The sequence below is a fragment of the Cryptomeria japonica genome, chromosome 4 (assembly GCF_030272615.1).
Source record: "Cryptomeria japonica chromosome 4, Sugi_1.0, whole genome shotgun sequence".
Classification (NCBI taxonomy): domain Eukaryota; kingdom Viridiplantae; phylum Streptophyta; class Pinopsida; order Cupressales; family Cupressaceae; genus Cryptomeria; species Cryptomeria japonica.
In genome coordinates this window covers 326,352,437-326,380,085 of record NC_081408.1, presented here as the reverse complement: position 1 = coordinate 326,380,085, position 27,649 = coordinate 326,352,437, and the positions used below count along the sequence as shown (strand labels likewise).

The following is a 27,649-nucleotide window of genomic DNA, read 5'->3' as shown; positions in this document are numbered from 1 at the left end:
AAACCAAAGATCATTTGAAAAAACTTCTTATACATGACTTCAAACTAAAATATAGATTATTTATATAACCAACAATTACAACAATAACCACAATAACACTAAATTTTTTACATTTTTAAAATTTAACTGTTAGTGTAAAGAATGTAGAGCTAAACAATGAGTTATTTGAAAAAAAAAAATTTAAATAATAAAAATTGAGTTCTTAGAATTCGGACCTGGGATCTCTGACCAATCGAAGCTCCTTGGTTCCCGCTAAACCAGCGTATCAAATCGTAAACTTAGTAAAGAGTACAATATACTCTTCTAATGAGGTGATCCAGATGTACCTCGTACAACAGCAAGAAAAAAACAATACCCACTTATTATTATGTTCTTAAATTGTGAAATTTAAGTGAGTGTGGGGTTGTGGCGTGCTACGGGAGCAAACAGACCCAAGGATTGCATTGACAAACACAACCATAAAATCTATGAATACGGTTCTTGCATCGAGAATTTAGTAACCACAATTGTCTTTGCGCTCTTTCACTATAGCAATGTGTTTGGAGTTTATTGTGGAGTAGATCTAGTATCTATTTTAAGGAGAGCAAAAATCCAGGCAATTTGATCAGTGTCACAGAGGTTTACAATACCCACACGGAGATGAAAGGAAGGAGGGATTTCAGACCACTTGGAAAGATGGTTGAGGCAACAGAATTTAGAGAGTGGATTTTTGTCTGCAATTCAAGCTGCAAATGAGTATGGAAAACCTGATCACACTGAAGAATTGCTGTTTTTTAGAGCATGGATGACTGATTATACATTCATGGTGGCAGGTGGGTATGTAAGTCTTTAACAATTCTTTCTATGATTAAGTGTTTAGCTTGCTGTTTTTAGTGGGGTTCGAACTAGCGATCTACAGGGTGGCATAAAATGTACTTACCCAAACCATTGGAAAAACGGTGGGTATTGTCTGTTTTAGCAGTTGTCTTTTTCATGGAGAAGATTCTTTTTTTTTCACTTTGTCTTTGTAGGTCTTGAAGCATGAACTCACGACCATAATTGGAATTCTTTTCTGGGAATGAAAATAATGGAACTGTTGCACTGGACTGGATCTTGAGGACCCAAGTAATAGTGAAGGAACATTTTGTAATGTAACTGTGAAATTCAAGCTTGGTCAAGTTTTGCTGTTAGAGTCCCGTTTTTCTAGATCCTTCTCTTTTTAAAAAATAATTCTTCTCCAATGTGCTTTTCGAGAAGTATAGCTTCATACCGACTATCCGTAGTGAAAGTCTCAAGATCCAAGAAACAATGTGGATCAATTTGAACCTGGTATTTTAGATTCCTCCTTCACAGGTGTGCGGCTCTACTTAAACCCTATCCATTGCAAGAAGTCTCCATCCCCAATGCTATTTTCCTTTTCAGATGTCATTTTTAGAATTTTGGAGTACTTCCAGACATCCAGTTATTGCCTTTTAGGGTTTCCCCGTTTTTCTAAGAGGGGTCCGGTTGGAACATAGCCTAAACCTTTAAGTTCTTGTGTTTTTCTTCTTTATCATGCTCCTTAGTATATTTATCTCTAAAATACTGCTAGTCTTGTTTGCATTGCATCATGGGGGCATCACAATTCAGCCAATATATTCAGAATTACTATGTGCAGTACATTTCGAAGAACTGAACCAAGCTTGCAGCCAAGACAGCGGCTTTTCTTTTCTATTTAGTTAGGCATGGTTGACAATTAATACTGATCCATTCTAACCTGCACCTGACATGTGATAGGAGGTATCTGAAAAGACTCAAGGTGTCAGTCTCTATGTTTTTAGATCCATGCAATGCGATTGCTCAGGGATTGTTATACCACTTATATGCTTAATCTGGGTACATAGTCACCAGAAAACGCTAGATATGAATGCGTTGTTGTGCTCACGTATCTATCTGAGTTCCTTAGGATTATTGGTCAACATAAAATCATAAGAAGTTTATTCTTTCCGGGCTGTAAATTGTACCTTTTACAACAAATTATGTCAATCTAGGAATTCAAATGGCCATGAAGAAAGCATTTAAATAGAATGTAGATCCAGCACCCACGGTTTTGTATTTACTCATGATTCTATGCCGTTAATGACCCCATCGAACATATGTGGTAGGGTTGTCTATAAGGCTCTGCTTTCTTCAATATTTGGGAGAACAGAGAAGCTTGTTGAGTGAGCTGATCATCGTTTATCTTTTCCTTTCTTGGTCAAAGCCTAGTTATGGTTGTTAAATAGATCTGGCAGAAGTAGTTCCCGGACGTAACCTGTCTTTAAGACATGTTTAGAGTTTGGTACTTAGTGTTCTTTACTTCTTTATGAACATTCCCAGCTGAGTTTGATATTCGTGACATTCATTTATTAGGCCATAGTATGGTTATTTAATAATTTACTAATTTACTAATTATGTCTGTGGAGGGTAGAATAAACACATCTCAAGTATATTGGATTCTTTTTGGGGTGTAGTAAAGGCTTAAAATTTAAAATGCTTCCTGCAGGGCTGCAACAATTCAAGCCTTTTATCCTGGAAAAATTTGACGAAAATTGATATTAGAAGGATTTTGTTAACAAATGCTATTAGATATTTAGTTCAAGAAAGTATTTCTGTATGGTTATCGTTAAATGATTAACATTTTAGCATCAGTTCGTCCTTGCAGTGAAAATGAATGTATTTTACCAAGAGCTTTTTTAGTTGTTTTAAATGTGAAAAAACCTGAAAGCTTGCTGTCTCTATAGTCCATTATTGTGTTCCTCTGCCTCGCTAGTAAAAGCTTTATTTCTGTCATTCATTGATCTTGCAATTTATATGATTTACTCAAAAGTGATAGCAAACGTTAATGTTTTGCTCCTTGATCCTCATTACAGTGTTTATGGTTTGTTTTTCAGGAAATTTAAATTTCTTTACAGTAATTTTCCTCCCCCTAACTACAATTTCAAGAAGATATTCTAGGGAATCAAGAACAAAAATGTCTCCTTTTATGTTTTCATACTTTAGCATTGTCATTTATTTTTCTTAATAATTAAAAATTATGGTTACCATGTTTGGTTGGGCATGTGGGGTTTGGTCCAATCCAAACTTCTGGGTCTGGGTGAATCAACCCAGTCCAGTTTGGACTTTATTTAATTTTTATTTTTTAATTGTAAAAAATACTTGATTATCCCTCCAAGCTTTAAAGCCTAAATAGTGATAAACTGCTGGTTTATTCTCTGGATGTCCCCAAAGCTAAGGAAATAAATTATTTTTGGTGGAATTTCAGCTGCATAGAACTCTTTCTGGACAATTTTCTCAATTATGTGGATTCACCTGAAACAGATCTGGGCTATTTACAACAACAGTATGAAGGCAAATGTATTAAACTATAGAGCTGGGTTCTGCTGCCCAAGATCCTGAATGTGGGCCTGTTCACGGACCTAGTTGGCCTGGCTGGCCTTGACAGGGTGCCCTGTCTAGATCTGTCATAGACAGACCTGGGGTGAACACAGTCAAGGCACCCTGGGGCCTCATGACCCAGAACCAAAAATAAATTGATGATGAAAATACACCAACCTTAATAGAGGATGATTTCAATATAAACTGGAGGTGCACCATGAAATTAAAAACTCAGGAAGTATCTATCTGGATTGTGGAGAGGGTTCTAGTTGGTGAACTAGTCATCGCATGAAACATGCAAAATCTTGAGGTGGAGGGGGAGGAGGACACTAGTATTATAATGGAATTAACAACAGTGTGGAAGGAAATAGAGGTTGTTTCCTGAGTGCCTCGAAGCGGAAGCATTGAAGTGCCACTATGCAGATTTTTCATAACATGTAAGAAGGTAGGGTATCGAGAAGGTCTTTTGGGTGATGGAAAGTACAAGTCCCTTGAGAAGTTGGCAGTCCAGTGGTGAAGGGTGTGGTTTAGATTGCCTACAAATAGCATAATGTGAGTTGAGGGATGGTCAAATAAATTGAAGCGAGCAACTTCCCCACTAGTAAAGAGGAAGCCCCCTACAGTATTTGTGAGTTCAAAGGCAATGACTTTTATTCAAATCGAATGAGAAAATGGTAGATAGTCTTTTTTATTGTGGTTCTGGTGAAAGTAATGGTTTGGAGGTGTCCTATGGTTGTGGTGTTGGAAGGAAAAATGATTTGGAAAGGGCATCCTTTTCAATTTTTGCACGGCAAATTAATATTGGGTGGGTTTATGTTGGGGTAAACAGGGTTCAAGCTCTTGGCTTTTTTTTTATTTCACTCGGAGGTAGGGTGAGGCGCAACCTTTTTTTTGTTAAAACATGATATGGGAAAATCTGGTAGGTGGGATATATTTTCTGTGGTATGTGGATGAAACTAGTTGGCATCTTATTTTGATGTATCTAGGTCTTTTGGACTATAGAGTATTGGTAAAAAAGCTATAAAAGCATTGATAGATGTCAGATGTAAAAGAAGACATGTAAGAATAAGATATTAGAATGAACATAAAGGCTTATTCCCATAGAGTTGAAACTTGTTTCTGTTTTCATTTCCTTATAATTTTATTTTGGTTTTGGCGAAACCTTACAATTGAAATCTGTGTTTTTTGTTGTTACTGAGGTTTATTGTTCATTGAACAGCCTCTCTTCATTGTGGCTGGTTATGGCTGTTTGTAGAGGCGAGGGGACCATTAAATTCTCAAGTTACCAATAAAAATTGAGATTGGTGCAGTTGAAGACAAACACCAAGGTGACTGCATTTAAGATTGAATTAGAGTTTCAGGTTGGACATGATGAGGAGGTTGATTTAGATGTGATTTAGATGAAGAAGAACATCCTTGTAGCCCACTCTTGGAGAGGTCCACTTGGCATAGGTTGCTTGATTATTTTGCATTCTTTTTTTTTTTCTATTAATGAGAAGAAGGTGGTGAACTCTAAAGACATTAAAATTGTATGAAGAAGGCCATGATTGAGGACACCATTGCACTAGAAAAGGATAGTAAATGAGACTTGATATAGTTGCTTAAGAATAGGAAACCTATTGTATACAAGTGGGTTTTCAAGAAGTTTAGTTTTGAAGGCAAAATAGAGAAGTAAAAAGTAAGGTTGGATGTTAAAGGTTGTTCCTAGGGAGAGGTAATTGATTTTTAGTGAGATCTTTTCTTTTGTAAAGGGTAAGGAGGAAATGGTGTGCAAGTTAAAAAAAGTTCTTTTAGGGTTTGAACAATACCTTGGGATTTGGTATAAAAAAATTTATTCGTTTTTTTGAAGTTGAGATTTACTAGAGCTAAATTTGATTATTGTGTTTATTATTAGTAGATTGGTGACTAGTTTATTGTTATTGTTTTTTATGTCCATTTGATTAGTAATAGCAAGAAAATAATTAATGTTTTGAAATATCAGTTTTTGTTATAGTTATTGTGAAACATTTAGGGATCACTAAGTTTATCTTAAGGATGGAGACTAGGAAGGATGGAGTCAATGATTTTTTTGTTAAGTCAAAGTATTTCTGTTGACTTTATTTTGTAGTGTTTTAAGAGGTAGGTGTTAGGTCCCAAAATAGCAGTCTTAAACCCTAAAGCTTTTCTCCACTTTCAAGGCTAGGGGTTTTTCTTCAAGAAGGTGAATAAAGGCTCATTTAAAGACTTATGACAGTTAAAGGTTATAACAATTGAGAGTGGATAATCTTTCCTACTCTTTGTGCTGAGCTAAACTTCAGGAGAGTATTCCTAGAAGTATACCTTAAAGGGTATTAGTATCAAACAGAGTGAACAACTAAAATGACAGCAGCCAAACCCAATCGCATAGGAACCCAAAAGTTGTCACTAGGTCAAATAAAATTGGCTTCCATAACCTCTATATAGTTGATTAAAATACTCTGTGCATGTATCTATAGATGGCAATATTGATTCAATCTCTTGAGATAATTTCTTTTCAGATTTATCCCTGGTTGCAATGCTGAATCATAGACAATGATATACCAATCTACCTTTACTTTCTATGCTACTAGTGAATGATTTTGATGATTTTTATGGATGTGAAAGGTCGAGATTTTTGCTGACCGGTGCCTTATTGGGTAACAAAGCCATATTTAACCATGAGAAGCAAAGCATTGTAAATAACATCAAAGGTATAATGTAAAATAAACGCTTCTGCTTAATAATACTTTTTTGAAGTCGTTAACGTTCATCAACAATAGGTAAGGGACCATTACATATACCAGGAATGTAATATATTACCTACGAGCACTTGCACCAAAAAAATGTGCCATGGTTATGCCAATTATAATTTATATAGAATGTCCTATAAACTTGAAAGTAGCATTGGATCAATAGGGATGGAGTGTAGATCAAAGAGATTAGCTTTGCTGCACTCTTGCAACCTCCATTTTGGGTGAGTTTTGTCAAGTGGAAGGTATTGAGTTCTTATTGAGTATGGTAGACAAAGCTAAAAAGGTGAAGGAAGAAGAAATTAATCTTGATAACAAACTCATTGTGGTAATTGAGAAGCTTTATTGAATTCAATAAAAGCTCGAGAAAGTAGGCAAAACTATATGAAAACCTAGAATTGAATATGTTAGACTTCTTAAATTTATTATTAATGAAGTGTATATGACAAACAGGTGGGCATTTCAACCCAAGATGGAATTAAGTCAAGAGCTATTGGCCTCTATCACCTAGGTGGGGAGTGCTCATTCCTCTTGCTATGTAGGATGCTCAAGGTGGCTAGGTTGCTCTAGATCCTCCCTCAAGCAAGTCCTTTTTGGGTCGTTCCTTGTCTCTTCTACGATCTGCCCCTTCCTTGTTCTAATGATGTGCGTAATATGTTTGAATCTTTATGCTTTAATAGCTCTTTGATTTATAACATCCTGTGAACATTTAAAATGTACTTTTCAACTATATACCTTTTATTATAAATCTTTATATATATATTATTAATTTTTGATTTATAAAATATAACATAATATTTCTAATTAAAAATTTATATAAACACTATACTATTTATTACACATCTTCACTATTAAATTTGTTCACTCTTGTAGGTAAAATAGAACATTTATTACATGTATTAATGTAACAAAATATTAAATTAAAATGAGGCATTTTTTAAGATTTTCTTTTGATCTTGTGAATTTAAATAGGAATGATAGTTTTGATTTGTACAACCATCTTCTTGACTGGTCTTGTTTTAAAATTTCCTCAATACATTATGGTCAAACAAGTGATGTTGTTTGATCCCTTTATGGACCTTTGTCAGTTAAAGATAATGACAGTGAGCAACTTTAGCTTTCAGTTCAGTATCAAAATGATTTCTTGCTCTTCAGAATGGAAAAGGTTTTCCTTTGTACCACTTATGTTGGAGTGATGTGATGTTGTGCTTCTCTCAAGATACATCAAAGACTATACCATCATGCTATTGAAAATGGAAAGAAGCATAAAAGTATTATAACTAGGATCAATCATGGTCAAGCCTTGCTAGTTCTCATACTGTAAATTTGTAAAATGAAAAACACCACATATATGACAATCAAGAGAAAACAGCAGTTAATGATTGAGCATTCTTGCATCCATAGCTTTGCTCATCTAAAACTATAATGTCCCAGAATAGGATAAGAAAACTTCCAATGACGCATCTAGGAGCAACTTCTATGTTTAACCATATACTTGTACTGCTTGCAATTAAATGGTATTGCCTTGTGGAACACAGCTGCAGCTGCAGCTCTAATGAATTGACCCAACCAGAATATCCACTGCAAAATAACCCATCATTTAAAGCAATATTTAAAACAGAAATTAAAAGTGAAAAATCATAATAATGGAAGCTTCTTCATCTTACGTGGTCTTCCCAGGATATTTTATGACCATAAATAACAGCTGCTCCAAAGCTCCTGACAGGGTTGTGATGCCTGTACCAGTAATTGGAATGGTTACCAAATGAACCAGGAATACTGCAAATCCTATTGAGAGGGGAGCTGATATCTGAAACCAACTTACATATTAGTTATCCATGATGAACTTAGTGAAAAATAATATGTTATAGCTGTTTATAATTCGAGAGCTGAATATACATTGGTCTGTAATATTTGTTTACAGGCATATTTGAGTTACGAGTAGCAAGTTTAGGATTAGTTGCAGAGAAGACAGTGCAGACTAAGACAAGGTGCCAGTTATCTCTGCAGTCAAGGCTGTTCCCTGAGTATAACTGTATATCACTTCGTTGTCTCCTCCTCCCCCTGCAATGTAGTAACTGCTTTGTAAGGCTTCAGCTATTGCCACCCCACATACTGCGTCCAAGCACTGTGCTACCATGTATAACACTTCCCTGTTTCCTGATACCTTCCCAGCAAGTAACAACCCAAATGTAACAGCGGGTTTACATTCTCCCTGCACATATTTTTATCTCAAAGTATGAGGCAGCTCATCACCACCTTTGAAACAATATAAAATGTTTGAGTGAAATCTAGATGCTGCTAAGGAAAATTCAGAAAAGCATCCAATATAATTTAATGCTTCAACAACTGAAATGTTCTATCTAAAATGTTAAGCGAAAAAATTGTAACCAAAATAGCGATAGACAACTATTTGCAATCTAAAAGTCTGAAGTTCACTTTTAAAGTATTACCTGAAATTCCTGCAGTGCAATACACAAGAAAAATAAAATCATTCCACAAAAGGTCCATGCAATTCCAATTACACCCACTCTTCCATAGGGGCTCGGATTATTGCTATAGGCATGCCCTATCATAGTGGCAATTGTCACATACAAAAAAACAACAACAATACAACAAATTCAGCTAATATGGCTTTGGAAAAAGACTATTTTCTGAATTCTTCCAAGTCCACTAGCAAAGCAGGAGTAGTCCTAGCACTATAAATTTCTCCTTCCTAGGTTTTCAGATCTCGTTGTCATCAAAAGAAAAGTGCTGCACAAGAAAATCCTAAAGAGCTTAAATCCCATAATCAAAATCCAAAAAAATTTAAATTTGGGTGCCCAAATTGGGTTCCTTGGTTTGGCCCATGGTTATGAAAACCAGTCATGGTTTCTTGATTTGCCTTGCTGTGTATATATATTGGATGCTTGAGGTGTTTACAGACTTGTAGATATTTAGAGGTTATGCTATTGGATTTTTATTAGACACGAGTTGAAGCCCTGTCAAAGGGCAGATATGGTGGGAGTGTATTGTAATCCAATGTTGTGATTAATACATTGAGTGCTCTTCTGATGTTGGTTTTTTTTATCCCAAAAGGGTTTCCTTAGCATATATCTTATCTTGTGTGTTGCTCAGTGTTGACTGAAAATGTTAGATCTGTATTGACATGCTTTGTTTCTCTCATGGTGTTCATGTGGAAATTGGATACTTTTTACGCAGTTTGCTTTCACATACATGTGTAATTTCATTTTTAAATTTTTTGTATTTCTACATTTATAAAATTTCATGCTTTTCTTTTTTCCGGAATTAAATTCTTTTTGGAACTTCAAATGGTGAAACATCTTTACTCTACTAAGAGTAAACAAAACTCTTCAAATGTTGTAAGCACGTGAAAAAATAAGGAAACAAAGCTAAGTTGCTTCTTTCAGTCAATATCTTGCTAGCTGTTCTTGCTTCCTCAAGATTTGCTTATGTTTTGCATGCTTGATAAAAGTTAAATGGGCATGGATTTTACAGTACTATCATTGACCAATGTGATTGATAGTTGCAACATGTTGCTTGCTTGTTTTAGTTGTTTATGCTTAGAGTTATATTTCACCATATTACATTGTTCTATAATGTATTGATCTTCTCAATCTTTCCTCATTGACCATTATGTTCTGGTTTTTACAATTTATCTAGATTCATTTAACATCCTACCTTTGTATTGCTGCACATTTGTTTTTGAACATTCCAATGAATTCAAGATACTCTTTTTTTTTTGTGATCCGTAAGCTGTGGGTTAAGGGCCCACTTCCTTTTATTAAAACATAAATGAATACGAATTAAATCGAATCTGCCAGGCAGGTTACTAAGGAGCATAAGATAAAGGAAACCCATAAGAAGTCCTAAAGAATAGAAAGCCTAAAAAGAGCTGGAAAGAATATAAAGAATGTCTCAGGCTTACAAAGAAATACCAAATAGTGAGAAACAAACAGCTCAAAGCATAAAGGCAAAAACAAAACTAAGCTCTTTTATTATTCCGTGAAAGGAGAGCATCCATAGTCCATCAGAAACCTTCCTCAACAGCTTCCTTGCCTTTAATGCGAAGTTTTTCTGCCTCTGACTTCCATCCTTTCTTCCTCTTGGAAGGACCACAATCAGATTTGGATTTACTGCTCATAGTTTGAGCAATCTCGCAATTCTATGGAGGAACCAACACTATATCCTGATCAAAATAATCAGGATGCATATCATCCCGATCCTCCATGAAAGGAAAGGAACCTTTTGACGTAAAGCCATTTTCCTCCGCCTCAGAAGAAATATCAGTAATATTTTCGTGGACATAAATAACAGGAGGAGGAATGGACTTGGACTCCATAGGTAGCACTGGTTCAGGTCCCATATCGGATTGGGGATCCATGAACTTGCCATGATTTTGCCAAATAAAATCTGCATATGGAGATCTAGACTTCTTAATCCATTTTTTTGAGACAAATATGCCTAGTACTAGGTGACCTTTGGAGAGTGCAAGCCTCAATTCTGTGGCCTATCTTATTGCAGCAGAAGCATCTAAATGGAAGCCTTCCATAAATTAAATACTGAACCCAAGTGCCAAAAGAAGAATGAATCCAAATGGACTGAGAAAGAGGTTTAGAAATGTCTACCATAGCACAGGTCTTGATGTACCTGTGTGAAGAATCCACCTCTTCCATGTCAAACATAACAAAGATACCCACTTGGTTGATTATATTACTGATGAGATTTGCATTTTGCATGACCAAAGGCAGATTGTAAAACATGATTCAAATGGGAACTTTAGTTATCTTGGCAGTGGCTGGGTCAAAAAAAGGGGTCCATGGAGTGAGAAAGAGACTTGATTGCCCAAAAAACCATGGACCATTCTGCACCACAAAGCTGCAGTCGATAACCGAATTAGAAAAGAATAGAAAAAACCCAAAATCCAGAGGAGCAATCACAAGGGGAGTCAAATTACTCTAGGTAGATTTAGCCCACGCAAAAACCAAATCTAAGGATGGCCGCCTTCACAAAAATTGTAGAATCACAAAGTGATCACCAATGTCTGTAGAAATCTCCTTGACACACTCGTCTGATATATGAAAATCCGTCGGTTTGTTAGTGAAACCACCTCTGAATCCCCAATAGAGAAATGAGAGCCATTGTTTTGGTGAGTAGGCTACTTAATGGGAGAAGAAGGTGGGATTGACTTGGGAGAGAAAGGGCTAGGTTTAGCTTGTCAAATGTGCTCCAAACAAAGGCACTGCACTCATGATAAGGGTTTGCTCTGTTTTTGTATGCCACAAGGGTTTCCTGGTCCAGGCAGAGAGGCATCAACCCCTTTGCATATAAAGCATCTTGAGCTGATCCTAATGGATCAAAGGCAGATCCTAATGGATCAAAGGCAAGAGAGGCCTGGTGAAAAACCAGCAGTTCCTGTTGTTCTAGTGCCGAACGTGACCATAGTGAATATCTCTTGCTGCTGCTGCCATTCTCCACGTAACCACCACCCTCTTATAACCTGCTTGTCTGTTTCGATTGGTCGCAACCTGATCCCCCTCTATGTGCCATTGCTTTTTCCTGTCTATAACTGCTTCCCCACAACCCACTCTGCAACCAGGGCTTCCCTTTCACATCCTCACTCGTCCTAAAAAAATTCTTGTAGGCAAAAGAAAGCACTTTGAACAGTCCTCAACCAGTGCCAACACTTGCAAAAAAGCTTGGCTAGGGCCAAAGCCCTAGCATGCGCAGCCTCAACCAAGCTGCTGCTCTCCGTTCGCATCGCTTCAAATGGATATTGAGGAGTTCAAGAAACTATTTTTGTTATCAAGACAATAGGCCCCTTTTTTTAAGGATTGGACCTCCCTCACAGCTTTCTCTGCTTCCATATCTAGGACTTTGACTCAGTTTTTGAAGTCCTAAACATATCTAGGAATGGAGTTGAACAAATGTAAGCATGGAGGGAGCCATCTACCACAATGAAAATGAAGCATGGTGGATGTGGCCAGCTTTTCATGTGCAGATTTTGATATGGGCTGCAGGAAATCTACAAGATGATTCAGTTGCAGATTCATTGAGAAACAAGAGCAGCTGCTAAATGCTAATTCAATACCACTAAGCCTGATAATGATAGTCCTGGAAATGTGAACCTTGGGTTAGTCAGTGATGTTTTATGAATTTGAAAGAATAGACAGACAATCAATTTGATTTGTGCTAAATGGTGCTTTGAATTGCCAATCCATAAATAAAAGTCTATATTACTATTAAGAGGATTGTGAAATATGTTGGGACCTTGACAAGTGAAAGTTTGTGGTCAACAGAGAAGAATATATCTGGATTGTTTCTCTGTCTTGTTTTGCATAAGTTGAAACCTAAACAAATATTGCAATTTTAGGAGACAACCGGATCTAACACTTCCCTTGCCTTTCAATGTATTTGGTGCCAATTAAATGAGAATTGAAGTTCTCATAATAATTTTTCTCAAGGAAGATATATAAAGATGAATCACATTTTAAATAGAAATAGTTCCCTGCTTAAAATTTTCTGTTTAATTAATCCGTTCTTTATTAAAGATGCAATTAATAAATGGTTTCTAACTTTCTATCAGTATCTTCCACTTAACGCCTGTTGGTGATTTAGCATCAACTATTCAATAATATGTACATTTGTATGTATGACTAACATAACCTTTTCCTTTCTTCAGGTGTCTTCCTCAACATATTTGAGCAATGGCATATGCTCACAATTTAATTCTTTTGTATGGCTATTATCATGCTTGAATTGAAATCAATGTTCAGACTGAGGAAGATAAGCAAATGGTCTGGAAGATAACATGTTCAGATCTGTGCAAGAATTCAGAATACCTATTAACTAGAGCAAGGCAATATGAAGATAGCAACCGTTGGGGTCACAGGCATGAAGAAATGGTTTGGAAGTATTTTAATTGTTTTCTTGATTGGAGTATTAGTACTAAGGTACCACTTTATGGAGAGTGTTGCCCGAAAGTCATCACCTTTCAGTTTCTTCACTGATCATATGCCAGAAGCTCTTCATTTAGAGCGGGATCTTCTTATTCGATCTACTCAACCTCCAGAAAGCATCAGTCAACTGGAGATGCCATCTGTCACAGATGCTGAAACACTTCATGGCCTTTTCTCTCAAGGAAATCTTACTAAGGAAGAGATTCAAATCAAACTAACGTGGAATGACATGAAGAAATTAGTATTTCGCACTGACCTTTTACCTGAAGCGAGGGTGGGTGTTAAAGAAGCAGTAGTTGCATGGCAGGATCTTATGCAATCTATTGAGCAGGACAAATTATCGGAAGGAGTTAAGAGTATTAATGTGAAAAATGGCTCAAAAGAGAAACAGTGCCCTTTCTCTCTGAGTGCTATGAATGCAACCAATCATCAGACAAGTATTTTTTTCTTGCAGATACCTTGTGGTTTCGTTCAAGACTCGTCAATCACAATTGTTGGCATTCCAAGTGGTCTTCTTGGAAAATTTCAAATCGAACTTACAGGAGCTCAACTTCCAGGGGAGCCCAATCCTCCTATTGTATTGCATTATAATGTGCGCCTTCAAGGAGATAAAATTACAGAGGACCCAGTTATAGTCCAGAACACATGGAGTGTCATTCATGACTGGGGTGAAGAGGAACGCTGTCCTTATAATGTTCCTGATAGCCGACCAAAAGGTACAGATAATTCATAGCTTATCATTGTTTCTTCCTGTGTTTGATATTCAAAACAAGAATATTTATCTTCCCATCTTTTCTTCTTGAATTCAAATAATAATTCAAAAGAAATTGAAAAAATGGATTTAATCCTTTTACTCTTCACAGGTTTCTTATAAAAAAAGTTATCATATTAAAGGATCTGTCTAGAGATTTTTTAAATTCCTTTTCTAGGGTCTAAAAGCTAAAACTTCCTATATCTTATGCTATTATTTTATTTCTTGTTTAAATAACATTAGTTAAAGGAGCAGTCTCTTTTATTTGTAAAATGTGCTTTCATAGAATTAAAAATTTGTATAGGAAACCAGTATTATAAACTATAATGTCATAGTCACAGCTTAAAAGATGTAGCCAAAACTTCTGGGAGAAATAATAGCCTAAGCACAAGCACAGAAAAATATCAATTTACAAAGTTAATGGTTTGCTTATTCAAGACATTGAACTGTGCAACCTTTGGAAATCTGGACACAGAAAATTCAACTAAGGGTGTTAAAATGGCTGGGTCAACCTTCGGGTGATATCTTGTGTACTTGTTGCTGGTTACATGGGATGCTGATAAGCACTGCAATGCCTACACCTAAAATTTAAAACTCAAAATTAAAACTTGTGCCCATTTATTTACGTAGGTCTTGAGAGGTTGATGAACTCTGATAATAAAATACAAGTAAATTTTGGGTGGTGGCAGATCCTTTTGAAATTAATATGGCAGCTGATTGAATATTTGGATTTTAGTATGCTATGCCGAGGCCTAATTTGCAATTCCACAATTAATATTTATAATGTGGAAAATACCAGCGAGGTCATGGAATTCACTCATACACCTATGATTTCCTTAAAACTTAAAAGTGATTAAATGATAATCAACTAAATTTAATATATAGTCTCAGTGAAAAAAGTTAAAGGGTATATGAATGGTTATGACTATTGGAGAAAAAGGGCGTATAAGGAAATCCAAGGAGAAGAAGGCATCAATTGATGAAGATATTTTATCTTATTATTTTCTGTCATGGAATATAAATCAAGTTTCTAATAGCCTGAGGATGAAATTCCTCTATGCCTGAAATTAAGGACAAAACCCCTTAATTCCTATAACTGAGCTAGTTGATGACAATCCCTAATTTAGGCAGACATTAGAGATATTTTCATTGGTATTTTATTGAAAATAAATCAGTGCAGATCAGAGAAAGATTTACAGCAGAAATAAGAGTATAATATATAAGCATTAAATATAATTTTTTTAATAAAATATTAAAGTGCAATTTTAAGTTTGATTCATATTGCATTAAATATAAATTATTTAATAAAATATTAAACTGCAATTTTTAAGTTAGATTCATGCTGCATTAAATATAAATTATTTAATAAAATATTAAATTGCAATTTTTAAGTTAGATTCATACTGCATTAAATATAAATTATTTAATAAAATATTAAACTGCAATTTTTAAGTTAGATTCATACTTATTATTAATTATGCACTATTTTTGAGTTAGGGTTTATTATACTTAAAGAAATTAAGGCAAATTTAAAGAGTGGATATTACAAGCACCTTGTTTTTTCCTAGATATGAAACATAAGCCTTTCTTTAAATATATTGACTTAATGTAAAGCATTTTTATAAGATATTGTAGTTCATTTGCTACAAAGGGAATGGGATGTGATAACATATCATCACACTTTGTCAAATGTTGAAAGCCAAAGAGATCATGGATTGTTCTAGATTTTTATCTTATTATATGTTGATCATGTTGAGTTTTTAGCTTGGATAGGAACTTCCACACAGGGTCAGCGTGAACGTGCAGGGTTAAGTTTAAGTGGTTTGAGTTAGTCCATATTGTATTTCACTTTGGTGATTAAAGTGAGTCTTTTATTTAGTTAATTAAGTCTAATAAAGTGCAGATAAGCACTAATGATCTAGATTTATCTCCCAAGTCATCTCTCATGCGAGATAAGATTGCTTATTTTGGAAGATTAAATTTTTAGCTGAATTAGTATAAAGATAGGAGCAAGATAGAAGACTGTAAGCATTTCATTCAGATCTAAGTTGCCGATTTGGGTATGGTTGCGGGTACGGGATATAGAATCAGGTAGGGCAAATCGTTTTTCTTTGGGTACAGGTATATATATATATATATATATATATATATATGTTCAAACTTCAAAATTATAAAATATAACTATAAGCATTCAATTGGTCTGTGTAAGCATCCATATATTATTGGCATTGACATGTTAAGAAAAACTGGCATGTGTAAGCCTCCGTACAATTGCTCCACATATTTTATCATTATGCAATCTATATGTACTATCCATGAAATTGCCTGGGTACTCCCAGGTTCGCCTGGGTTCACTCAGGCCGAACCCGACGAACCTAGGGCCGAGCCCGAACTGGGTCTGGACGAGAACCGTATCCGGCTCGGATTCCAGCCTCCCAATTATGAATCCAGTAATATAGATTCAGATTGTCCTTTGAAGGATTGGAAGACTTAGATTTCCGAAAGATTGGAAAATTGAATGCAAGATACAGTGGGTTTCCATCCAACCGTGAGTTATGATCAGTTGTGGAGGTTTCCTTGTACACTTTTCAAAGCAATGAAAAACATGTTATGAGGAGTAATTATCTGTGCATGCATTCTTTTTCGTTTCTGCAGTTTGAATTTTAATGATTTGTATGATTAATTCAATGTGTATCTATGCATTAGGCAATTAGTGATCATGATTGGAATTTTAACAGACCAGCAACCATCAACTGAAATAATGAAAAAGTGCTATTTCAATTTGAGCCTATAATATGAAACATTACCTTGAATATTCATTAGCAAGAACTTTGAAGCTTTATCAGATTATCCCTATATCTGTTTTTATGTCCATGGACTACCATAAACACCAACCTGGCAAGAGTAGCCCTTCTTGTGTATCCTCTACAATTTATTCCAGATGTAATTGCCTCCGTAGGAAGCAAGACCGAAAAAATCCTAAAATAATTGCATCCTCGCATCAATGGTTTGAAAGCTTTTATGGTTTTTCTTCAGAACAGGATCCTGATGATCACTTTCAGCCACTTTTCCACGATTTCTCGATGGGTTTTTTTATAGAAGCATCACTCATGGCAGAATTTAGCTACTACACAATTCTCTAGAATTCAACGCAGCCATCAAAACATGCCCAAACTTGCAATGGATAACTTTCACTCTACTACATCTAATAAGGCCAGTTGATTAGTTTAATGAACATTGACTGAAATTTTCCTTTTCAAAGAAAAAGATTTCCATGCTTAAAATTTGTATGATTAGCATCATGTCTTTTGTAAGAAGTTAGTCAATACTTTGGTTTGCATGTCACTTCTCTTTTTGATTGAGGCATCAAGTTTGACAAAACATGAGTATGAAAATTGTATAATTTGAGGACCACTTTATTTTTCACCTTGGTCTGTCTCAGACTGGGATGTCTTGAGTTTTCTGTCATTAAGTTTTAAATATCATTTTCTCTTCTTGTTTTATAATTTTTAACTCAAGGTTTGAATTAAACACAAGTGCATCTATCTCTTACAAACTTATAAACATATCAATGCATAAGAATCTTTCAAATGTTAGGTACACTGTAGAATTTAGCAATAATGTATATTCTTTTTGTTATGGGGTTTTGTTTTTTAACATTTTTATGATAATCTGAACAAGTGAGCAATCTGAAATGTTTCTTGTTTATATCATATTTTTGTGGTTTTTTGTCTGATTGTATGATATATCTAATCTTTATTTTCCACTGATCATTTGCTTATGATATTTTTGTTTACAGTGGATGGACTCAGTCGATGCAATGAACGGATAGGAGAAGCAGCCATGGAAAAACATCGAGATGAAAAGGAGCCTCAAATTGTCAAATTGTCGAGTATTACAAGGAAGGGTTCTAGACCAAATTTCTGGTTTCCATTTGTTGAGGGATATCCATTTGCTGCAACTCTATGGGTGGGCTTAGAGGGCTTCCACATGACAGTTAACGGGAAACATATCACTTCATTTGAGTATCGTGAGGTAATGCCTGTATAAAAGTGGCACTGGTACTCTGTATTTTCATTTAGCACTATTGACAATGTAATATAAAACAGAGTTACATGGAAATGGATATTGTACCAGATAGACTTACGGAGTTTTCAGGAACCATTGATACATTATGGCTGGATATGACAATGATAAAAATGCACCTATATTCAATTATATATCCATCTAACAGCATAGACTGCAACACTAAAAATATTTATTTATATATATTTTGGTTTTTTATATTTTTAATTTTTAACATTTATTTTGTTATATTATGTTTGTGTCTTTAGTAATATATATATTGTATGGGAACAATTATTTTTTTTATATTCTCTTAATGTTTTTTTTCAATTTTTGAATGCTTTTTACTTTTTTTCATAAAAGATAAATTGAATACAGCACCAAACAGTGTGGCTGTATTCAGACATATATCATATACAGCCCAAATATGGACTTGTATGTGGATACAGTCAGATACAGTATCTGATACAATATCTGGGAGTATTGTTTACTTTCTGTATCCGATATCTGATATGTGGTTACATGTGTATAGGCAGGGGAGGGGAAGTCTCCAGCAATTCTAGTTTTAACTATAAATTGAATTGTAAGATTGCTTGATTGTACAAATGAGAATTGAGATCTCACAGCTCCCTGTTGTTCCTTGTACTGCAGAGTCTAGAGCCATGGCTGGTTAGTGGAGTGAGGATTGCAGGAGATTTGCAACTCCTTTCTGTTTTGGCAAATGGTTTGCCAACATCAGAAGATTTGGACCTTGTTGTTGATTTGGAGTCCCTTAAGGCACCTGCTTTAACTCCTAAAAAGAAGCTTGCAATGTTCATTGGAGTCTTCTCTACAGGAAACAATTTTGAACGCAGAATGGCAGTACGTAGGTCATGGATGCAGTACAGACCTGTACGAAGTGGACAAGTAGCAGTCCGATTTTTCGTTGGGATGGTAATGTAATCAAACTTTCCTCCTTTCACGAGTATTTAAGGGAAAATATATGAAATATGATTTATCGAGCTCTTTTGTTTACGAAGCATAGCTGCTAGGAATAGATAAATTCTTTGGTAAATGGATGTGCAATGTGTAACTTTTCTTTGCACATTTTATGGGTAAACTATACTATTGGAGCCTACTCCTTTGTTTGTTTTTTAGTAGTATCCATGAGCTTCTTGGATATGGGGTTGCATTGATCCTTTGCTTCCGATGTATAACTTTTCTATCATTCTTAATAAAGTTACCAGGAGCTGGTGCACATTTAAGGTGCAGGAATGGCAGATTTTCAAATTTTTTATGTCTGGCAGTACTTCAAATATTTCCAAAATCAATATAGAAGGAATGAAATAAAGAAACAAATTTTATTAATAATTAGGAACGACTAAAACTAGCCGATGGAAATTCTATTTATATTATGTTTTTTTCAGGAAAGACAAAAAATCAACTATGGGAATATCATACAGAAATTTAGCCAATGCAAGAGTTCTTTTATTCTGCATCTGGCTTTTTCCAGTAGACCATAGTGAGAAATTCGAACACAGGCTGGAGAAGAGCCTTCAAATAAGGTCTGATTAATATAAGTAATGTCAATCATAAACATATCAAGCTTGGATAGATCCCCTTTCCCCTTTGTAGCTACTGCCCAACATTTCCCATCTACTAATAAGGATACTATTACTCCCAGTGGCAAAAAACTCTCCAAATAAAAATATAAAACACTTTACTTTTTTTTCTGGCTTTACATATTGAGAGGATCAACATTGGCCTGGACTATCTCTAACTTTAATTGACCACCTATATTTCCTTCTTGTAGTGTCCTAAATCATTATTTCTATATGATGGAAATTTATAGACTACGTGCTTTGGGATATTTGCATAAAAAAAGTTGTCTTTCTTTCTTGTTTTTTGCTCTTAATAGAAGAGAATTTTAAACTTTTACCAATTCCTATAGTTAAATAATAAGATGGCCTGGATTCTAAACTATTAAAATAGAGTGAAATAAGGCTTCATGTTTTCAAATCACGTTCACTATTTTATGTCTGTGCACCACAGATTCTAATAGTATTACTGAAAGCATATCAAAGTTCATTGTAGGGTTGCCCCACCACTTCACAATCTATTACTACCACTTTCATCTTACACTGATATCACCTTTCAGGTGAGAGCCCAAAATACAAAAAGGATTGTAATAAGCAACATAAGGCTATTTGGGCCTCAGAAGAGCTACCAATAGGCTGGTTTGAGCCCCCAGTCCCAGCTTCATGTGTGAAGCATTAGCTAGTGAATGAATGTCTTCTTACTGCCATGTTCCTTCTCCACTCCCATCTAGCATGCTTCTGCTTCTTTTTCCTTCAGAAAAGCCTCTTTAGTTCATCTCTATCCTTTTCATCCTGCTTCTCTTGCGTCAAAAATTGTTGTGATTTTGTTCAGCCTCGACATTGACAAGTAAACCTTGCCTGTAGCTCATCTCGAGTGTATTTGAGCCATTGAAATTCTCAGCTACAGATTTTGGTTCAACAACCTGAAATGCAAAGGTTTTCACATGGATGACTTGAACTGCCTTTCTTTTGCTTTAAAGTCACCTGTGCCTAGGACAGAGGAAGGGCTTGTTTGAGCAATGGAAGGGGTCACAAGCTTAGATCAATCATATTCTCTCCCACCTTTGGAACCTTCAGATTGCAAATCTATTTTTCAGACTGGTATAGTGGAGCCCCCATGCTTAAAACTCTCTTGCAGGGTTTTCATTTTATTTACCTCAATCATTGCTCTTTGAATTCCTAAAATCAACTCCTTTCTCTTTTATGCCTCTAGCATTACCCAAGGTCGTTGTGTGGGAAGGGATAACCTCAGTCCTCATCACCTTTGCTATAATGGTATTACCAATGTGTACATGGTCTCATCACATATCATGGCTGCCATTTCCTCACAAAGCCTTCTTCAACCAAAGCTCCAGTTTGTCTTCCGCTCGCATCTTCAGTCCCTTCTCTCGTTAACATTGCCCTGTAGAAATAGTGTTTTCCATCTCTGTCCAAAACCATTTCCTAATCTTCTATCATATACACAACCTTTTACAGCTACCTCACATTTCTTTGTCGTTTCTTCTCTCTTTCTTTTCTTTCCTCACAGACCACCATCTCATTGTTATATGAATCACAGTTACAAGACTCCCTCAGACTTGCCCATACTTGGCAAGTCTTGAGGTGAGCAACCCTGGGTGAGTCCTGAGGCAAGAAGGCCAGCTGAGTCCAGCGACCGGGACTTGCAACTAATTAACCTTCTGATTACAACTGCAAAAAACCCTAAAAAACAAGTGGAAACTAGCATTTCTCTGTAAATCATGATCAAAAGAGACCTAAAACTTCTAAAATGCAACTGTGAAACACAAGCAAACACAACTGCTTTTCATGTGCCCTATCTTGTGTGTTCTATTTTGACTGTTCTTTAGTGCAAATTGTGTGCCCTAATTTGACTGTATTCCAATGCAAATCGTGCATGCTCTTAGTCTAATTGATTTCCTGCTTTGGATTGCTCACATTTACTTTTTGGGACCGTATCTACTTTTCATCAGTGTATGTAGTGAGTAAATATTTTTTAGGTGTAGCATTACAAAGTTGAGTGATAGATCAGTAGCATTACACATTAACATTTTCAGTTACCTATAAAATAGCTCTACAGTGTAATAAATTAACTCTCAAGTGTAATATGGCTCTATTGTAAAATAAATCAACTCTATGGTGAAAGAATAGTTGAAAGAAAAACTATATGGAGCGGACCTTTATTTTTAAATATAAAGATATTTAAATTTAAAATGTATATTAATGCCTACAAATGAAAATATAAAATAATTAACATATAAACATATAATATTTACTACAGCTATAAAAGTAAAAACAAAACACAAAAATTACCCAAATAATGAACTGTGGCTTTTCAAAAGTAAAATTAAAAGTTGCATACAAAACTGTACTACCAAAATGTAGCTTAAAGTAAACAATGAAATAATTTCGATCTAAAAAAATAAATTATGTGTCTATTTATGTATGTAGTAAATAAAATATTTTTGAAATAAAATAAAATAACTTTGAAGTAAATAAAAAAATTTAAGACTGATATCTCTTGGCATTTTCTAGCTAGATGTATTTAAGATATCTATACTAGTCCATAACTTCTTGGGAAGGCCATGCTTGGCTTTGTAGGTCTCTTGAGAGGCCACTCTTTATGAAAGTAGTTTTCAAAAAGGCATGAGAGAATTGAATATACTTCATTCTAACTTTGTTGGATTTGTTGTGTGTTGGCTCCTTTCATTGATTGGAAGAATTCTTATGTTTTGAATGCCTCTTAATGATTGCATCAAGTGTTCTTGGTTGCTTGTTGGAGGCAGCTAAAGTGATCCAAAAATTGGATCATTTGCTGGGATGTTTATAGTCCTAGAGAGGTTGTCACCAAGGGTCAAAGTTGTCAAGCAACATGGAAACTGTTTTTGTTATCAAAGTGATTGGAAACTAGATGAATGGCAGATGTGGATTAGCTTGGAGTGAAGCAGGGCTGGTTTGGAACATCTCTGTCAAACTCTGACCAAGTTGTAGATCTCAAACCTAAGTGTAAAACCCAATTTAACAAGTTTTCTGCTTTCAATAGAGGGGCAAACATAGAGTTTGCTGCAATGAACACGTGAGCAAGGGGGCAAAATTGTCAATGTTAAATTTGGTGAACATGTCCCGATTTAGATTGTGAGCTGGATATGAAGGGTTTTTGGAATTTAAAAGGCATTTTAAGTGTTCTCTTCTCGTTTTTGGCACCAATGAGTGCTAGGGATACTTTTAAGTGTTATAAACTTCATATTTAAGAGGTTGACTCTTTTGAGAAACTCTCTTATTTCTCATGTATTTAAGATTAATAGGAGATAGTTATGGTTTCAATAGTTGTAGGGGTAAAGCAAAGGTGGAGTAGCTTAAATCCAGTTGAAATGGCTCTAATTAATCGTAATGATGTTGTAACCTTTGTATGTTGATGTCTGAGATAGTGATGGGATGCTTGGAAGCACACTCTTCATGGAGTTTTTCACCCATCTAAAGGTTTTCTCCAGCTGTACAAGGTATCTCCTTGCAATATGTGTGTCCTATTTGATATTTCCATGACATTGTGATGATCTTTAGCATGTTATTGTGATGTCCATGTGACTTGAAGTGGTATTCAACGTTTTAAGAGTTTGTTGCAGATTTAGCATAGAAATTTGTTTGTTGATGCTCACTACGGTATAAACCTAATGTTTATGGATTAAGTGGTGCTAAGATTAGCTTGTGGATGATCATAGAGGGGCTGTGGGAGTGCTATGCCATCTACTAGGTCTATTGGAAGTGGTGAATTGACTCTGTATGAACTTGAGATTGGAACAAAGGAGTGGACAAGAGCTAGGAGAGCCATGGATAGAGAAGAGGAGGATGGTGGAACGTATTTCAAGAAGATAGAGATTGATATGGTAAGGATCTCTAGTTCCATGGGTAAAATAGACAAGATTTAGAGCTTTATGCAAGATCTAATTGAGAAGCTTGGGTTGTTTAAAATCTTTTGAGGAAAAAAATGAGTCAGAGAAGACTAAATCTGAGCACGGAGAGTCGTCACATCAAAGTGTCTTAAAGGTTGAAGAAAATATTGACATACAACTATATGACAATGAGATTAGTGCCAAGAAGATGGATTAGTGGATATCTAAGATGGAGGTATATTTCAGTCTTCATAACCTCACTACTGATTAACAAATCTTGTCTTCAAGGCTTAAGCAAGTGGGTCACATTTTTACTTGAGTATGAGAGCTATGCCCTATCCTTGGAATGTATAAAAGTATCTCCAATTTCAAAGTAGGAAGAATTCAAGAGACTGATGAAGAAGTTAGTTTGCCCCATTTTTTATGAGGAAGATCAAGTTTATCAATAGCATTATTCTAGCAAAGACAAGGGCAAAGTGTACAAGATTACACTATTGGATTCAGGATGAGGGTTGTCCAATCGGGCAAGTATGTCACGGAGAAAGAAATGCCATTGAAGTATATAAGAGGATTGTTTGGGCACCTTATGACATTGATGAGGCATGCATACAAGCCCACTATATGGGGTTGGACAAGAAAAAGGTGTCTTAATTCAAAAATAAGCACAAAGAAAATGGATAGCAGCAACAAGGGCAAGACAATAGGGATAAAGACAACGGTAAAGCAAGGAAAAATACTAATGCTATTGTCCAAAAGGACAGAGTAAAACCAAGTTTCATTGTGCCCAGTATGATAAAGATGGACATATAGAATATAGGTGTTTGGAAATTGGACCTGGATTTGCAATGTCTCCTATTGCCATGAACAAGGGAAAAAAGATTAGTGGAGATTTCAATTTGGATGACAAAAACTTTTGTTGTATATAAGAAAGCATGTGTTGTTGTTGAAAGTTTCAAGGCAAAGGAGGATTAAGATCTCACAAAACCTTTTTATGTATAGGGCTAACGGGTAGATTCTTTGTTCAATACTTGTTCTTGAGCAAATTTGATTTCTTGGAAAATTGTCAATGAATTGGGTTGGATGCTATGGATCGCCCTATAAGCCATATGTACATGGATAGCTCAAGGATGGTGTGGAAATTACTGATCAAGTTTTACAAATTTAAGCTGCTTTATTTTGTGAAAATTTGAAATTAATTAAGAGAATGACTGACATACATGCTGTAACAGCATAATTTTGTGGTTATAAAGTTAAGCTGAGATACATTTCAATTACTCTGCATTTTAGTTATTTTCTCTTTTTTATCTGCTTTGTTGGTATGTTGCCCACACAAATATGTTTGATTTGTGCTGAATATTTTATTGACTGCAGCATAAGAACAAGCAAGTTAATGAAGAACTTTGGAAAGAGGCTCGGACGTATGGTGATATTCAGTTGATGCCCTTTGTCGATTACTATAATCTAATCACGTTGAAGACCATTGCCATTTGCATTTATGGGGTATAGTTGTATTTGTAGTTGCATGTGTTTTGTTTTGTTTTGTTTTGTTTTTTGGTCTCTAAAAGTTAAACTTTTCCTTCTATATGTGCAGTTTTGAATGTTTTTACAATTTGAACATATTTTATTTTAACTGGGTGGGTTCGGATCATCTCCACTGAATTTGCAGACCAAAGTTGTACAGGCAAAGTATATCATGAAAACAGATGATGATGCTTTTGTTCGAGTTGATGCAGTCCTTTCAGCTCTCAATGAAACAAAGGTTACTCGTGGTCTTTTGTATGGTCGAATATCATTTGATTCTCAGCCCCACAGGAGTGAAGAGAGCAAATGGTACATAAGCCCAGAGGTATATGAGAATGTATTGCTGTTTTACAGTCACACAGCCTAGGTTTTAAGTAAGATTCTCCATGGAGGATTAACATGTTGGGTGATGGCTGCCTTATTACTTGATATACCAAACCGTTCTTGTATACATGCAGGAATGGCCCCATGATTTCTATCCACCTTGGGCACACGGTCCAGGTTATATTATTTCAAGAGATATTGCCAAATTTGTTGTTCGTAGTCATCAAGAGAAGCAACTTAAGGTGTGTTTGTTAAGGTGACTGAACATTTATTTCATAAGTATGTTAAATCTAGCTTGGATTGCAATCACCATTGCTCCTTTGATCGTTTTTTTGTGCTTAAATTTGTGAAATTTTTCTAAAGAGAATGCCTACAATTTACAAGTGCCTAAATATTTTAAGATTGATGTTGCAGCTTTTTAAGCTAGAAGATGTCGCCATGGGCATCTGGATCGAGGAGTTCAAGAAGAGAGGTCATAAAATACAGTATATTAATGATGAAAGGTTTTTCAACACAGGTTGTGAGCCAGACTACATTCTTGCACACTACCAAGGACCAAGAACAATGCTTTGTCTTTGGCAAAAGCTGCAACAGAGTCCTGATCCTGTCTGCTGTGAATGATTCCTTAGACTTGATTTGTATATTATTTGTTGATAACATCCAGGTGATAGTCTTTTGGAGACAAGTATCACAGTATTCGCCAAGTTCTAACAGTGTATTCTTTTGATTCTAACAAGATTTGTATTATATAACAAGAAAACTGCTACACGTATTAGTCTGGGAGAGCAAATATTCGTTCATTCAGACAGGTTACATGCTTCAGATTGTCTGATGTGGAATATTTGCGCTTCTCCTTTGAAGGAGGATATTTCAGGCTTGTTCTTACTCATTTTATCAAGGGCAAATTTGTCATATTTGTAAGATCGTCGCTCATTTCTGGGCTGAGAAATAGAAAGGAAAATAATCTTGAGAGGTCAAGCTTGGCGTCTATGACGTGGAATTTTTTTCTGAAATGAGATAAAGTTAGAACTAAAACTAAACTTGTTTGGAGAATCCATGAATTGAAATAATTTGATAGCATGTTGTTTCTAGTTGTACTGCCTCCAATGGTAACCAGTATTTTAAGCATCTACTGTGCAATAAATGCCACTAAGTGTTTTCTTGGTTAATTTGTCATCATGCTTGGTCAAAGTGAGTCAGTGATTTTTCTAGGTTCTCGAAGGTTGGAAATCTTGTGAGAGACTTACTATAAAACTGCTTGGCTTATTGGTAATCGCAGAATTTAGTCACACAGTTGACAGTTAAGAAAAGTTATTCTCTAGTTTTCGGGAGATGTAAACTATTGTGTTTTTACAATAGTTCTTCCTTCACAGAAGACCAATCAAACTGTTGCTATGATTATTTTGCTGAAATTTTTTTTCTGCAGCAGCTTTTTACAGTGCATATTGGTGTAGTGATGTTTCAGCACAAGTTTTTCTGTAATAAAGAAGTTATGTTATGGGATAGAAAGGAAGGCTGTCACAATGGCTTGGTGCCACCATTATATTTGTCTACGTAGATGGAAGATTGCTTACTTTTTGATCTGCCAGAAAAGTCATTGGTAGTAGGAATGACAGAAAATTTCCTGAAATTTTTGAAAAGGAGAACTATGCAAAATCATAGTGGATGACTTTATTATGCTTATTGAATGGTCTGAAGCATATCTGATGAAATTCATGGTTTAATAACAATGAAGTGTGGAAATGCAAGTGCAAGATGTCAAAATGCTCAAAGTTAGACTGACTTTTGCATTCTGATGGTGAATTTGGAAAGTAAAGAATGAAATTATTGGGGATTCAATCTTTCAGAATTTTGTGTTATGGCTGGGTGGCTAGATCTTTGTTACAACCACAATGTATATTAGATTAGAAAATTAATGAAACATTTCAGAGTTTTTACCCTCTTGTTGACCAAGGTGCAGAGTGTTTTAGGGGATTTTACTCGCTTTACATAGGTGATTGTTTAGGGGTGGCAGCCCTACTCATAGTAGATTTTTTGCGCATTATGCATCCTTGATACCTTTTTATGGTCCAATAGAGTGCTTGGTCTCCTGGGTGTTATTAAAATCTTCTTTTCATTCAACAGACTACATAAACAATTCACTCCAATCATTTTCTTTGCGCAGTATGCATCCTTAATACCTTTCTAGGTCCAATAGACTTTTTAGTCTCTTGGGTGTTATTAAAACCTCTCTTTCATTTAACTGACCACATCGAGAAGTCACTCCAATTTCTGTCTTTTGAAAGTGAGCCAAATTAGTACTAGTATAAGAAGTCCTTTGGCATTTGGTTAGAAGTCCTTTGGCATTTGGTTATAAGTGTTTTTTTTGAGCCATTAGTTTGGGCTTGGAAATTTAACTAAAAGCTCTCTTTGTCATGGTGAAATATGCATACCCTTGCCATTT

The 27,649-nt window shown here is 35.4% G+C and overlaps 1 protein-coding gene across 3 annotated transcripts; it reads left to right on the top strand.

Moving 5' to 3' along the window:
- Positions 1 to 235: 235 nt before the first annotated feature.
- LOC131063564 (beta-1,3-galactosyltransferase GALT1) lies at positions 236 to 26,184 on the top strand. Of its 3 annotated transcripts, none has more exons than XM_057997413.2 (8): positions 236 to 812; positions 12,805 to 13,797; positions 17,632 to 17,867; positions 18,549 to 18,830; positions 24,733 to 24,861; positions 25,028 to 25,207; positions 25,341 to 25,448; positions 25,621 to 26,184. In XM_057997413.2, the coding sequence occupies exons 2-8, from the start codon at positions 12,987 to 12,989 to the stop codon at positions 25,825 to 25,827; spliced, it is 1,953 nt and encodes a 650-aa protein (XP_057853396.2). In that variant the 5' UTR covers positions 236 to 812; positions 12,805 to 12,986; the 3' UTR covers positions 25,828 to 26,184. The 3 variants fall into 3 exon arrangements, with proteins under 3 accessions (XP_057853396.2, XP_057853399.2, XP_057853397.2); XM_057997416.2 differs by having other exon boundaries at positions 236 to 816; XM_057997414.2 differs by having other exon boundaries at positions 236 to 820.
- Positions 26,185 to 27,649: the final 1,465 nt, after the last annotated feature.